This window comes from Tarenaya hassleriana, unplaced genomic scaffold (genome assembly GCF_000463585.1).
Source record: "Tarenaya hassleriana unplaced genomic scaffold, ASM46358v1 Cleome28, whole genome shotgun sequence".
Taxonomy (NCBI): Eukaryota; Viridiplantae; Streptophyta; class Magnoliopsida; order Brassicales; family Cleomaceae; genus Tarenaya; species Tarenaya hassleriana.
In genome coordinates, this window is record NW_010966021.1 from 985312 (window position 1) to 997673 (window position 12362).

At 37.7% G+C, this 12362-nt stretch overlaps 2 protein-coding genes across 2 annotated transcripts; both read right to left on the reverse strand.

Annotated features, from left to right (window-relative positions):
* Positions 1–1345: 1345 nt before the first annotated feature.
* Positions 1346–4284, reverse strand: LOC104817853 (aspartate carbamoyltransferase, chloroplastic). The gene is made up of 6 exons (XM_010547204.2): positions 4165–4284; positions 2817–3314; positions 2582–2721; positions 2288–2461; positions 1963–2199; positions 1346–1870 (listed from the first exon to the last, which is right to left on the reverse strand). Exons 2-6 carry the CDS (start codon positions 3307–3309, stop codon positions 1763–1765), a joined length of 1152 nt encoding a protein of 383 aa, XP_010545506.1. The 5' UTR covers positions 3310–3314; positions 4165–4284; the 3' UTR covers positions 1346–1762.
* A 1735-nt stretch (positions 4285–6019) lies between these two features.
* Positions 6020–10079, reverse strand: LOC104817854. The gene is made up of 3 exons (XM_010547205.2): positions 9329–10079; positions 8503–8634; positions 6020–7835 (listed from the first exon to the last, which is right to left on the reverse strand). Exons 1-3 carry the CDS (start codon positions 9779–9781, stop codon positions 6273–6275), a joined length of 2148 nt encoding a protein of 715 aa, XP_010545507.1. The 5' UTR covers positions 9782–10079; the 3' UTR covers positions 6020–6272.
* Between the last annotated feature and the right edge of the window lie 2283 nt (positions 10080–12362).

Sequence of the window (12362 nt, forward strand, 5' to 3'; positions counted from 1 at the left end):
CGATTTTTGTGAGCGATTATTGCTGTGAAAAATGTTTATGGTTCGGAAAATATTTGAAATTAATGTAAGGTTGGTTTTTTTGAAACGTTCATAGAAGGGAATAAAATAAATATTCGAAATATAATTTTAAAATGAAAACATAAAACTAAAAAAACTTAGAAAGAAAAATGTTAAAGGGGATATGTGACTAGGGGTGGCCATTTCGGTTATTAACCGAATAATCGAGGCGAACCGAATCGAATAAGACATAACCGTACCCAAACCGAACCCGATATCAAAACTGAACGGTTATGATTTTCTTAAACCCGAAAAACCGAAACCGAACCGAACCGAATAAAAAATAACCGAAAAAACCGAGAGAATAACCGACAATTTCTTTGGAAAATTGAACTTTTTACCAAAACCGAACCGAACCCGTACAAAAATAACCGAACCGAACCGAACCGGAATTTGTATAAAAATCGAATGGTTATAGTTTTTCTATAACCGAAATAACCGAACCCGAATCGAAACCCGAATTGGTCACCCTATATGTGACAACCAAATTTCGGACCATTAGTTAATATTTACAAGAAAAATGTGTGACATATTTAAAACATTATTACTGTGGCAGCTAATTCTTGATTAATTTATCGAGATGGAAGTTATTTCAAAGTTCTATTTTGACTTTAGTGGTTTCAAACTTGTTCATATTTTATTATTTTTCTTCATTTTCTTTTTGTTATAGATCACTTTAATATATGTTAGCTTCTAGATTTTTTTCATTCCAAGTAAGGTGTCGTCTATCTTTTTTTTTTTTTTAATAATATCCTTTCTATAACTCTGCACCTATAAGAATCACTAATATTTTCCCTCGACAATACCTTATCTTAAATGGATTTTGTGTTATTTAAATATATACTATGAAATATTGGTACAACAAAGAAGAATCTAAAGGAGGAAATTTGGGGTATGGATGAGGTTTTATTACATCCAACCTGTGATAAATTTCTTATTTGTTTTGATCCAAGAAAAATAAGGCAACAGGAAATCGAGAATAAATCCTTGAACTCAATTCTTTTGGGCAAAGGGCATCTTCACTTCGAGGAATTTGTTCCAAAATCGAAATGGGATTTTCGCCCGATGCCCAAAATTCGAATTCGAGATGATGACGGAAGAAGCTGGAGAGCGTGACGAGACACTAACCATTTCATGATGATATATAATCACCATGAAAACATATCAAGGGACAACAAGTACGGTCTACTGCCCCAAATTTAGGTAGTAACACATATTCTTATCTTGAGTTTAAATTCAAATGTGGGAAGGACATATATCTGTACTTTATCGATCTTCTGGATTTGGGTTAAAATCACGGTGAACTTATATATTATAAACAAAGTACGGCCGTTAGCTAACATGCCCATGCGGTCTTACGTGACGCAGTTATGGTGTAGTACCTAAAGAACACAATCCTCAAACACGCGCAAAACTCTCTTAAACCCGTTAGGTCAAAGGTCAAAAGCCTTTGGTGTTGGAGTTTATGGCTATTGCAAGTGCAAATACCTCTCTTGGTCTTCACTCCCACCTTGTTTATTCCCAGAAACCCGACACCAAGACACTCATAACACAATCCCCAAACACGAGTAAAAGATTCGATGACCTAATTTCCAGAGTTTCTTTCTTCGTTCTTGCAAGGTATTGTTGATGATACTTGTTGTCTATGCCACTTACTCGGATGGGTGAGTGTTTCAGTTCATTGTCGGATCCTCTGCGATGTTCCTCACCATCCGACAAGTAGTAGCTTCAGAAGAGCCATCCTAATGAACAGACCGTTCTTAGCTTGTCTGAAGTACGCAGCTCTTGGATCAGCGTCAACTTCTGCAGTGATCTGTGCAAATATAATTACGATTTTTTTAGTTCAAAAGCTTTATGATTTATAGAGGAGAAAGACCTGGCAGGATACAGTGTTTGGTAACTCACTTCATCCAATCTTGGTAAAGGATGCATGACGATAGCGTTTTTCTGCATCACCGATAACAGATCCTTGTCTACGATGTACTTCCCACGAGCTTCTTCATAAAGGTCGGTCCTTTCCCCAAATCGCTCTTTCTGGATTCGGGTTTGATACACAACATCGCATTTGGACGCAACTTCCGTTAAATCGGCACTTTCTTCCCACTCAACCCCCATTGATGTCAAGTAGTCCTTAATATCATCCTAACAAGAAACCATTTCTAAGATGATAAGAACCATAGGCAATGACATTACACGCCGATTAAGACAACTATTGTTGTGAAATACTAACCTTCATCTTCACGATTTCAGGGGAGACGAAATAGATCTTCACGTCGTTAAACTTGGCAAGCAAGTAGGCAAGTGAGCGAACTGTCCTTCCATTGGCGAGATCTCCAACTAACGCCACACTGATGCCATCTAGTTTTTTTATCTCTCTTTGGATGGTATAAACATCCAAGAGAGCCTTTACAGATGCAAAAGATGGAGAAGAGACAAGGATGTGAACCCAAGAAATGTATAGGAACAATCCAATAGAATAGCAAGCAGATTATGATTGTTTAAGCGAATATAATTCTCGCCTTACCTGAGTGGGATGCTCTCCAGGACCATCTCCCGCATTAATGACAGGTATATTGGCAGTAGCAGCAGCCCTTCTAGCAGCTCCACTCTCAAAATGTCGCATCACAATTATATCTGAATAGCCCTCGACTGTTCTGATAGTGTCTGGAAAGTGGAAAGAATTCAAGGTTTTCCACACATAATCTAAGACAATTAAGAATGTTAAGTACAAATGTGATACTAGCTGACAAAGTGGATACCTTCGAGGGTTTCCCCTTTAGCTGCTGACGAAAATTCTCGGGCATTCTCGGTTGTTAAAACTTCTCCTCCTAGGCGTTTCATGGCAGATTCAAATGAGAGCCTCGTACGGGTGGAGGGCTCGTAGAAAAGAGTGGCCATCAAATACCCTTTGAGTATCTGACTTTGAGAAGAGCTCATTTCTATCTTTTCCATTTCACGGGCTACTTCAAATATAGCATCTAGTATCTCTCGATCAAATTGTTGACCTTCAATCACATCGGTGAGCTGAAATTTCTTGCCGGTCAGAGCTGACATCCTTGTTTCGACCTCGATAGCATGACACCTGATTCCCTTCATCAAAGAGACATTTTTCTTCTGATCTCTAGAGGCAGACCAAATTGTTGGATTGCAAAAAGGACTTGAGTGAAGACATGAAAACTCTCTGGTGCACGCAAATGCTTTTGGAAAAGCCGAGGCCCCACAAAGTGTGGCAGCAGAAAAGGTTGCCGACATTGTTCCTGGAAGCAGAGCGGTTGAACAGAGATCACCGAGAATTCAAACACCAGAATCCGGTAATATTCCGTACAATGGTACATGGAAAAAGCGGCAATAAGTTTCAGATATATAGTGACCACTCCAGGTTAAGGAAGAACGTGAAAGCATACGTTCAAAACAAACAATCCAACAGCGCAAACAGCGGTGAGAACACAAGGGTTAAATTCATAAACCATTACGTAAATATGGCTTTATGAGAAATCGAAACATGAATTCGTAAAGATGCTGGAAACAGTAACAAGCAACCGAATTTAGCAGTGAATGTGAAAACAAGTTTCTGGATTTTTCAAAGAGTTGCAAAATGGACCATGACTGTCAATATCCATATCTCATCCAGACACTGCATATCTGAAATGGGGATATCTCAATATCGCAGATATTCATGGGTATGTACGATACTAAACCAGATTTTCACTTGTGTTCATACGGTTTCTTTCTCAGCAACCAAACATCTTCAAAACCAGAGTAGAAATTTATGCAGGATGAAATCTAATTTTCAGGAAAAGATGACCCAAAACAAGATTCTTCAATTAAAAAACATATCACAAATATTCCAATTTAAAACAACATATTTAAGAAGATTATTACGTATCGTAGTTCCGTACATCAACCTTCATTCTAACACGAAGACAAAACTCGAAATTCAATTATAAAACACCCAATCTGCAAATACCAAACAATAAAATTGGATTTCGAACGAATACAGTGGACTGCAGTGCAGCTAAATGGCTTGAAATGGCAAGGAGGCACAAGAGGGAAGAAAAACCCGATGCCGAACTGAGAAGAAACTAAAAAGCTTAATCGAATACGTACGATGGAAAATACGGCGGAGGAAAATTCTCCGGCGAAACAGTTCAGAACGTGGCGGCGGCGGCGTAGGGTTACGGAGAAATGAGGTTTTAAGAGTACTATTGCAGAGCGAATTTTGTTTCAGGTAGGGGAGGGAAAAACAAAAAAAAATTGAAAAAATAAATAAATATCTTCCGCTTTGGACCTGACTGAACTCCATGGTTTGACCGGTTTATCCGGTGAAAGATGACGGTTAAGAATCTATTGATTTTAAATAAATTATATCTAATTATATATATTGAACTTTTATAGAAGATTTAATTTGACTTTATAAAAACTTATCTACTCATTAAAAATACTTAACTTAATAAAATCTATTTAATTTCATTTTAATTCAAATTTGGTTTGCTTTGGGTTAATGTCGAGTGGGGGTTACTTTGGCATCATAATGCATTTATAATATTTTTTTTTAATTTTTTTTTTAAATCGAGTAATTTAGTTCTATTCCATTTGATTCAACTTTGAAAAAATTTATTAGCTTTTAGACAAATAGACAAGTCCATAGCCGAATCTCGGAATTAGATTCCAAACCGTGAGTTCATGGGAAGAGGACCGGACAAGTCCATTGGGCTCAGCGGTCCATTTCAAATGTTGCCACTCTCTCACCCCTTTGCATGTCCTTTTACGAAAAAATGTTTTTGGCATTTGAAAAAGTATAAATTGCAAAGGTATACTTTTTTTTTTTACATTTTGTGAAGAACCCATATATTAAAAGATGTATTATAATTGAAAAAAGAAAATTACAACTCTTGACGTTGACACAGGACGGTATAAAAGACTTGCAAAGCAAGAAAGACACTTGGAAAAATAAACTAATAATCTCTCTTATTCTTGCCAATGAATCTCGGGTTTGAAAGCTTGATCCTTTCCCTGACAATGAACATCGGGATCGGAATATGTCTTGGGGATGGGCTACAGTTTCGCGTAACCGAACCATCAAAGAACTCCGAGTTCTGAATCTTTGAGGCCCTCGTCACCGAAGAAGTCTCGGAAGTACGGTCAAGTTTAGGACTCGACAACTTGGGTTCCCCTGATCGGATTGGTTCTGTCTCGATGTTCGGTTTCGAGCGGACTGCAGAAACCATAACATTCTCGTCCACTTGTACGATGGAATCTCGGAATACGAGGACGAAGCCCCTAGGATACGACGGGACTACATAGAAATCTCGGACGACAAAGGTGTGCCTTCCCATCATCATCATCGTCGTGATGTCGTCTGCAGAGTTGATAGAGAATCTCTTCGGCTCGTGGAGATCTTTTCTTTGGTGATGAATTGTGATGCAGCGTCGTTAGGCAGAGGGTGATTAATAGGGTTTCTATAGTGCACTCTTTTCTTTTTTTTTTCTTCTTTGATAAGGATTAATTAACTTGAACAAAATTTAAACGTGTTTCCTTTTTCTTTCCAATTTATATAAAAAAATATTTTATATAAGAAATTTTTCTCGTGTTTCTTATCTCTATGTTGCTTCCATTTTGATCGAAGTGGTTGTACGTGTGGAATTTTTGGGCCTAATTCCAGTAGAGACGGAAGCAAATCTATTTCAATATTTTATTTATAAAATCTCATAATAACACTGAATTTATAAAAAACAAAAGATTACATATATAATTTATTAAAGTTGTGTGATTTTATCCGAATATGATATTAAAGAATCTGAAACTTATATTTTTTTTTTCCATATTAATCAGTGATTTTGTTGATCAAATCTATTTTGTAAATGGCTCGTTCACCGGACCAGAAAAGGGGTATAGATCATCGATCTTTTCCGTTCAAGCAGCGCAATTTTCGCCAAGTTCACGACCCAACCTGACGAGCTCACACGACGAGAAAAGGAACTATATCGATGAACGAACATTGACATAACAGTATAAGAGTCTCCGTTAACAATGGTAACAAAAAAACATACGATACGATACATGCACTGCGAAGACGGACAGCTCGCTGGCTCGGCTGCGTCACGGGGAAGTTTATTATTACTGACATCTAAACAATTCCATGACGGGTTTTCCTTGCTCGGTCTTGCAAAACCTCTGACTCGGCCTCAGGCTCGAAAGATGATAGAGCAATTAACCTAAATCTTCTGTTTAAGAACATGCTTCAACTGGACCTTCTGGCTTTCGATCCGTGCTTCTATGAGTTTCGCCTTCAAACTGTTCTTCTGTGCACCCCTCGGCCACTCAATGCACCCTTTCATCCCTCGGTTCATCGCTGAATCAGGTGAACTCCATTGCCCGACCAAGTCCATTGGGCTGAATCCTCCTCCTCCCTTGCTTGAGCTTCTCTCGGGTGAAATGACGACCCCCACGTTTGATTTTCTCGTGTTCGAAAACCTTGGGTTCAATCCATCCATTGATATTATCTTGTAGCTTTCCCCGTTGTTTCCACCCGACCTCCAGAGCTTTGCTATCGACGATACCTTTTTGGATTGCCTCCTCGGGACAGAACACACTTCGCTTATTTCTGTAACTGGAGTGTCTTCGTACCCTTTTCCTTCGTATTCCGAGCCGCTCATGGATATGTTACAGTCACGATGATTCTTGTTGACCGAAGGGATGCTCCCATCGGGTGAGTAGCTTGATCCTTGTTCTTCAAGATGGCTAACTGTTTCCCACCCGCTTTCATCTTCCTCTATTTCTCCATTCTGATCAGTAAACGCGTTAGAATGTCGCTCTTTGTTGGTCATATTGATATCAGGACTGACTGTATGAACCTTCGAGGCGTGGCTGGCAGGACTGTAAGCGCCACATTGCTCGATTTCTCTATCGTGGGCTTCACCCAAATTCATATCTTCGAACACAGAGAAGATATCGTCAGAATTCGGGGGTTCATATGTAAATTCCTTGACTTCTTGGATATTAACAGATGCAGCAACTTCTCGAAGTAATTCCGCCTCTCTCACGTCCTTCACGTCTGTGGTTCCGCATCTTGATCTGAGGAAGGCTTCCAGATTTTCGACAAGCTTATTCATTTGTGTATACTTCTCTTCAAGAGCTACTTTCGCGTCGATAAGCTTCATCTGGACACGTTCTTCACGCCAGACCTCGGCCATCTGTAGCATTTTCCTTTCTTCTTCTACTTCCTCTCTGAGTTTCATCGATTCCCTCTTCAACTCTTCAATCTCGGCTTTATCATCTCCTATTTCCTTTGCAAGCTCATCGCAAACCTCCTCAATCAATTCCCTCGCCTTCCTTTCCTTTTCGTAATCCTGCATGTAACGCTTTACTGCAAGCTTTGTGTCTGCAAGCTCATTAACTAGCTTTAGATTGACGATTTCTAATCTCTGACGAGTTTTCTTTTCCCGATTCATGTCGGCTTTCATGTCATCGATGATTGCTCGGACCTTCTCATGCTCCCTGTGCCGCCATGCTGCCCTCTCCTCGCTAACTTTCCTCAGAAACTGTTCAAGCTTCTTTTTCTGTGACCGTTTCTCGTTCTCAAGCTCATCAATTCGAGCATGAGCCTCCTCCAGTTCTACTTCAAGTGACGAAACCAAAGAAAAAGCATTCACTTGCCGGTCAATCCGCTTCATGTTGCTGTAGATTTGGTGTACTTCATCCATTGTATCCAAGCAGACAGGATCCCATTTTGTCGCCCCTTCCATCGCAGAGTGGGGAAATGGAATTGATGGCTCGGGCTGAAAAGAAAATAAACAATAGAAAGTTTGACATCAATTAAGATTTTGAATTCAATAGAAACGTAGTTAACAAAGTCTTCTGGGGATCGGGACAAGCAAAAGCCTGTAGGCTGAGAAGGAAGGTGTAAAAGTTTCCATGTAGCAGAATGTTATTAACAATAAAACCGAAACTAGACGTGATCCAAAGCATAATAGAGACCAAATAGAGACCAAGACAACAGAAACTAGCAAGTAAAAACTCTTGATTTCTTAGAATTATCATCTCCATCTCATTTTAAGTTTTTCCTTATCTGCTGCCTGTAGGAGAGAAAGCATATCTAACTACATCATACTATACCCTGCAAGATATAACAATGGTTAGAAATCACGACAACACGGAATTTACGACTAAATATGGCAACCCATCACACTACCCATTTTTCAGTAAAACTTTAGGGTTTGGAAAAACATCTTCGAGCAAAAGCCCTTAAGAAAAAAAAACTTTTTTAGTCTTTTGAAAGATTAGCTACACCGAAAACATGGATAGCAAAGGTTGATCAAATTCATTTCTTTTTGAGTTTATGCCACATGGTGTGTGCTTTCTGAAGTGATTCCATTTAGTGTTCTGTAGATAACATCTTCAACTAGATAACATCTTTGTGTAGAAGATTGAAAAGGGCAAACACACCTTGCGCAAAAATCCATTTTTGGTTGCGGCGACAGAACTAGGACTCTGTCTTATTGCATTGCTGCTTTGATGTCCATGGAGTTTGTTGCTGTGATGATAAAGAAATGGAACACCCATGTATCCAGTACCTCCCTGCACGAAAACAACAAAGAGAACTTAAAACGGTAAGATCACAAACTGAGATATACTCCCGTGAGACCCTGATTCCAGATACCTGACCAAACATCGGTAAGTTTTAACGAGTTTCAGATTGTAGATGTCGAAAATTAGAAACCTTCTTATAAGCGTAATTAGTGATCAGACCCTTGAATCAACCTCAAATGAATGGTCAACTAAAGAGCTGGAATTTTGATTTTTCACACTCAAATGTGAGCTTGTGTTTCATTAGAATCAAATAGTGCTCGAGAGAGGATCAAATATTCGGATCTTGGCAAGAAATTACATCAAAAAAACAACTAGGAGACGAATTAAACAGCTAAAACAAATGATGATTGCCATGATTAGCAACTAATCAACCCAGCTGATTAAGATTTCTAGTCACATAGAACAAATGATGACAGCCATCACAATGATAATGCAAGTGAAAACCCATCAGAAAATTAATGGAGCAATGATCAGAAGCTTGAACTTCAAAGCTAAGCAAAAACCAAACCCTATAATCATTTTCAGATGTTGCCGTAGTTCAATTCAAGCATGCAATGCACTCGCTATCACAATGCGAACCCTACAAACGCAGATAAGAACCCTCATTCCGATACCCGCTTCGAAATACCTAAACTCTCAGATCTCAATGAACCCAAAAAAACCCAAAAAAAAAAACATGTACCTGAAACCCTAACCGATCTCTGCTCCTCCTCTCTCCGCCGCCGGAGATGGATTCGGGCACCTGCAACCTCCATAGTCCGGCGGCGATTTTCCTCACCGAGACCAGCTTTCCACTTTTCCTCCGACCTCTGCGCCGCGCAGTCTCCCTCTCCGTTTCCTGATCATTACACCCAGCGTCCTCGAAATCATCATCTTCAACGCCATTGCTTCGCTCCTTGGCCTTATCTTCAACCTTCCATTTCAACAGAGGAGTCTCCGGCCGACTCCGGCGTCCGCCGAGAGCTCCGGATCTTCGCTGACGTGTCAAGCTCGGGTTTCGCGCCTTGCGTCTCGTGACGGTGGTAGCTCTGTGGATCGCCTTGAGATCTGAGCCAGTAGTTTGCACCAGCGCCTCCGAGGCCAGAAATGCCGTCGCCGGCACCGCCGTCGAGTGCAGTTTACCGGTAACCTTCATCTGACCCGTGTCGCCGCCGCCTCCATTAACGAAGCTTCAACTTTGAACACAGCCCACCAAAATCTCACAAGCAAAAGTACCAATCCCACTGCAGAATCGTGAAAGATAGAGAGAGACGAGGAGCTCGTGACGCAAGTTGCTTTGCGAGTGAAACGAGTCAGAGAATGGAGAGAAGATGTAGATCCATATAAGAGTATATTTGTACAACCAAATACGTATTAGAATACGACGGTCAACGGTTAATTTGTGCCGTGAGACTGAAACGACGCCGGATCAAAGGAGGTGGTGTACACGCTATTCAAAGCGCGTGAGGAATTATGGAGGTCTCGTATGGAGGTGCGTGTTGGAGAGAGAGACGTTGTGATGTGACGATTTAAAAAATTATCACTTTTTTTCCTATCTTGAGTTAATATTATATAATTGGGATACAAAGGCTCCACGTAAGCAGGTAGCGCCATGCTATTGGAAAAAGATTATAAAAATTCGAAACAAACTAAATAAATAATATACACCAACCAAAAAAAATGTTGAATTGTAATTGTAAATTTAGGGCATTGGAAAGGTATGGAATCCTATTATCCTATTGTTCTTAGCCCTAGCAATGTAACGTTTAGTATTTCGGTTATATTAGCAATTATTTTTAGATTTAAAATTTTAACTTTATAAAAGTTTCATAACTATTTTAGATTTTATTTGAATTTTATATTCAATTTATTAAACACTAAAATATTTCTTTCTATTTTTTGGGATATCATTAATGGTTATGAAAAGCGTCCGTCCATTACTAACCCGAAACTTTAATTTAGATAACGATTTATTTAATTTAATTGGATTTGATTCTAAATAACCATGGCTAATTAGTCCCCCATAACTTTTCTTACTAAAGCATGGATTTCTAAGCACAATTCCGTTTACTGCAAATTTATGAAAATGCTATCTTTGGAAAAAAAAATCTTATGATTTTTTTTTTTATGTATTGTGACTGAGAAAGTAAAAAAAAAATAAAACTTTTTTTTTGTCGAGTTCGAATTTTCCTAAGTTGAAACAGTAACGAACAGGGCACATATTATTTTTTTTCTTAAATAATCATATGGCCATAACCATGAGGATTTTATGAATCCGTCAATTACGGTAGAATATTTTTTTGCTATTACCCGACGAAATTATAAAATTTTTACATGCATTAGTATTTATAGAATTTTTAAACATTTTCTTTTAATGCATTAACGTCGTTGCAACCTCTCTTATTGATTCCATAAATGTTTCAAATCTTTTTTTTTTAACTAACAAATGTTCGTACTCTTTTATTCAAGGAACAATCTCAGATTTACTCTTTGACATGTTGTGTCGGGAATAATAAATGATGGTATACGATATTCTTGTTATAGATATTGAAGTTATATATAGTACGAGGGCCCGGACGAAATCTGTATATATTGAACCAATAATCACATTGTAGGTTAATAATTATATATCTAATAGTTATATATCAATTAAATTAAATGTAACGTAATATTTATCAATTTAGTTGTTGAACGAAAAATAAACATAATTTGTTCATATTATTAAGTATCAGTATCTCCATAAGTTATCATTATATAGATTAAGATATCGTATTAGACCCCGCGAGAGATTGATCAAAGAGAAACTATCTATTATCGTTAAAAAAATTATATGCTAGAATATCCCACAATATATATATATATATATATTAAAAAAATTATATTATAATATGGTTATTATTAATATTTGCTTATTTTGTAGGTGCAAGAAAGCAGTAATATAAAGCCATCGTATTTATTGTTAAATCGATGGATAGCTCCTTCGAAATATATAGCAAATTATTTTGCAAGAATATAGCAAATTTCACGTGAATATATAGAGGCTAGATTTGGAAGAAAAAAAAAGATTAGCAAGATTATTTTTTAACTTTATTCACATTCATCGAAATATTAAAATTTTACTAAATTAATTTTACAAAAAAAATACAAAAAACATATATTATATCAACCTTTTTAGTTAAAAAAAATCTGAAATAAGAACTTTTAATTTAGCCAAGCGGTTAAACAGCATATGCTTCATAATCTCGCTGATTAGTAGAATGTACTCCGAAACAAAAACAGGCATAGATTTACCCTGATTTTATTTCTTGTATTTAATAATAATCACGAATGAAAAAGAATTACAGGTATTTAATGCGATTATTCGGATTGAAATATGCACAATTTTTATCTGTGCAATAAAGCAATAATACAAAGCAACTATATTTATTTTTAAATCAAACGGATAGCTCTGTCTAAATATAGTTTTGGAATGAAAGAGAAACATCACGTGTACACCCATACATAATTATATTTATAAATCGAGTAATACATATGATATATATATATATATATATAAACGAATATAATCACAAAGAAAACAAATGCGAAAAGGACAAGAATCTAAGGTGGAGAACCGAAATGAACATGGAAGCAACAAAGAAACTAACACAACAAAAGGGTATCCTAAGAGAAGATGTCGGCAAATCGGGTGGATGGGTTTCATCAGTCTCCACATGCTCTTCCCCCCCCCCCCCCCA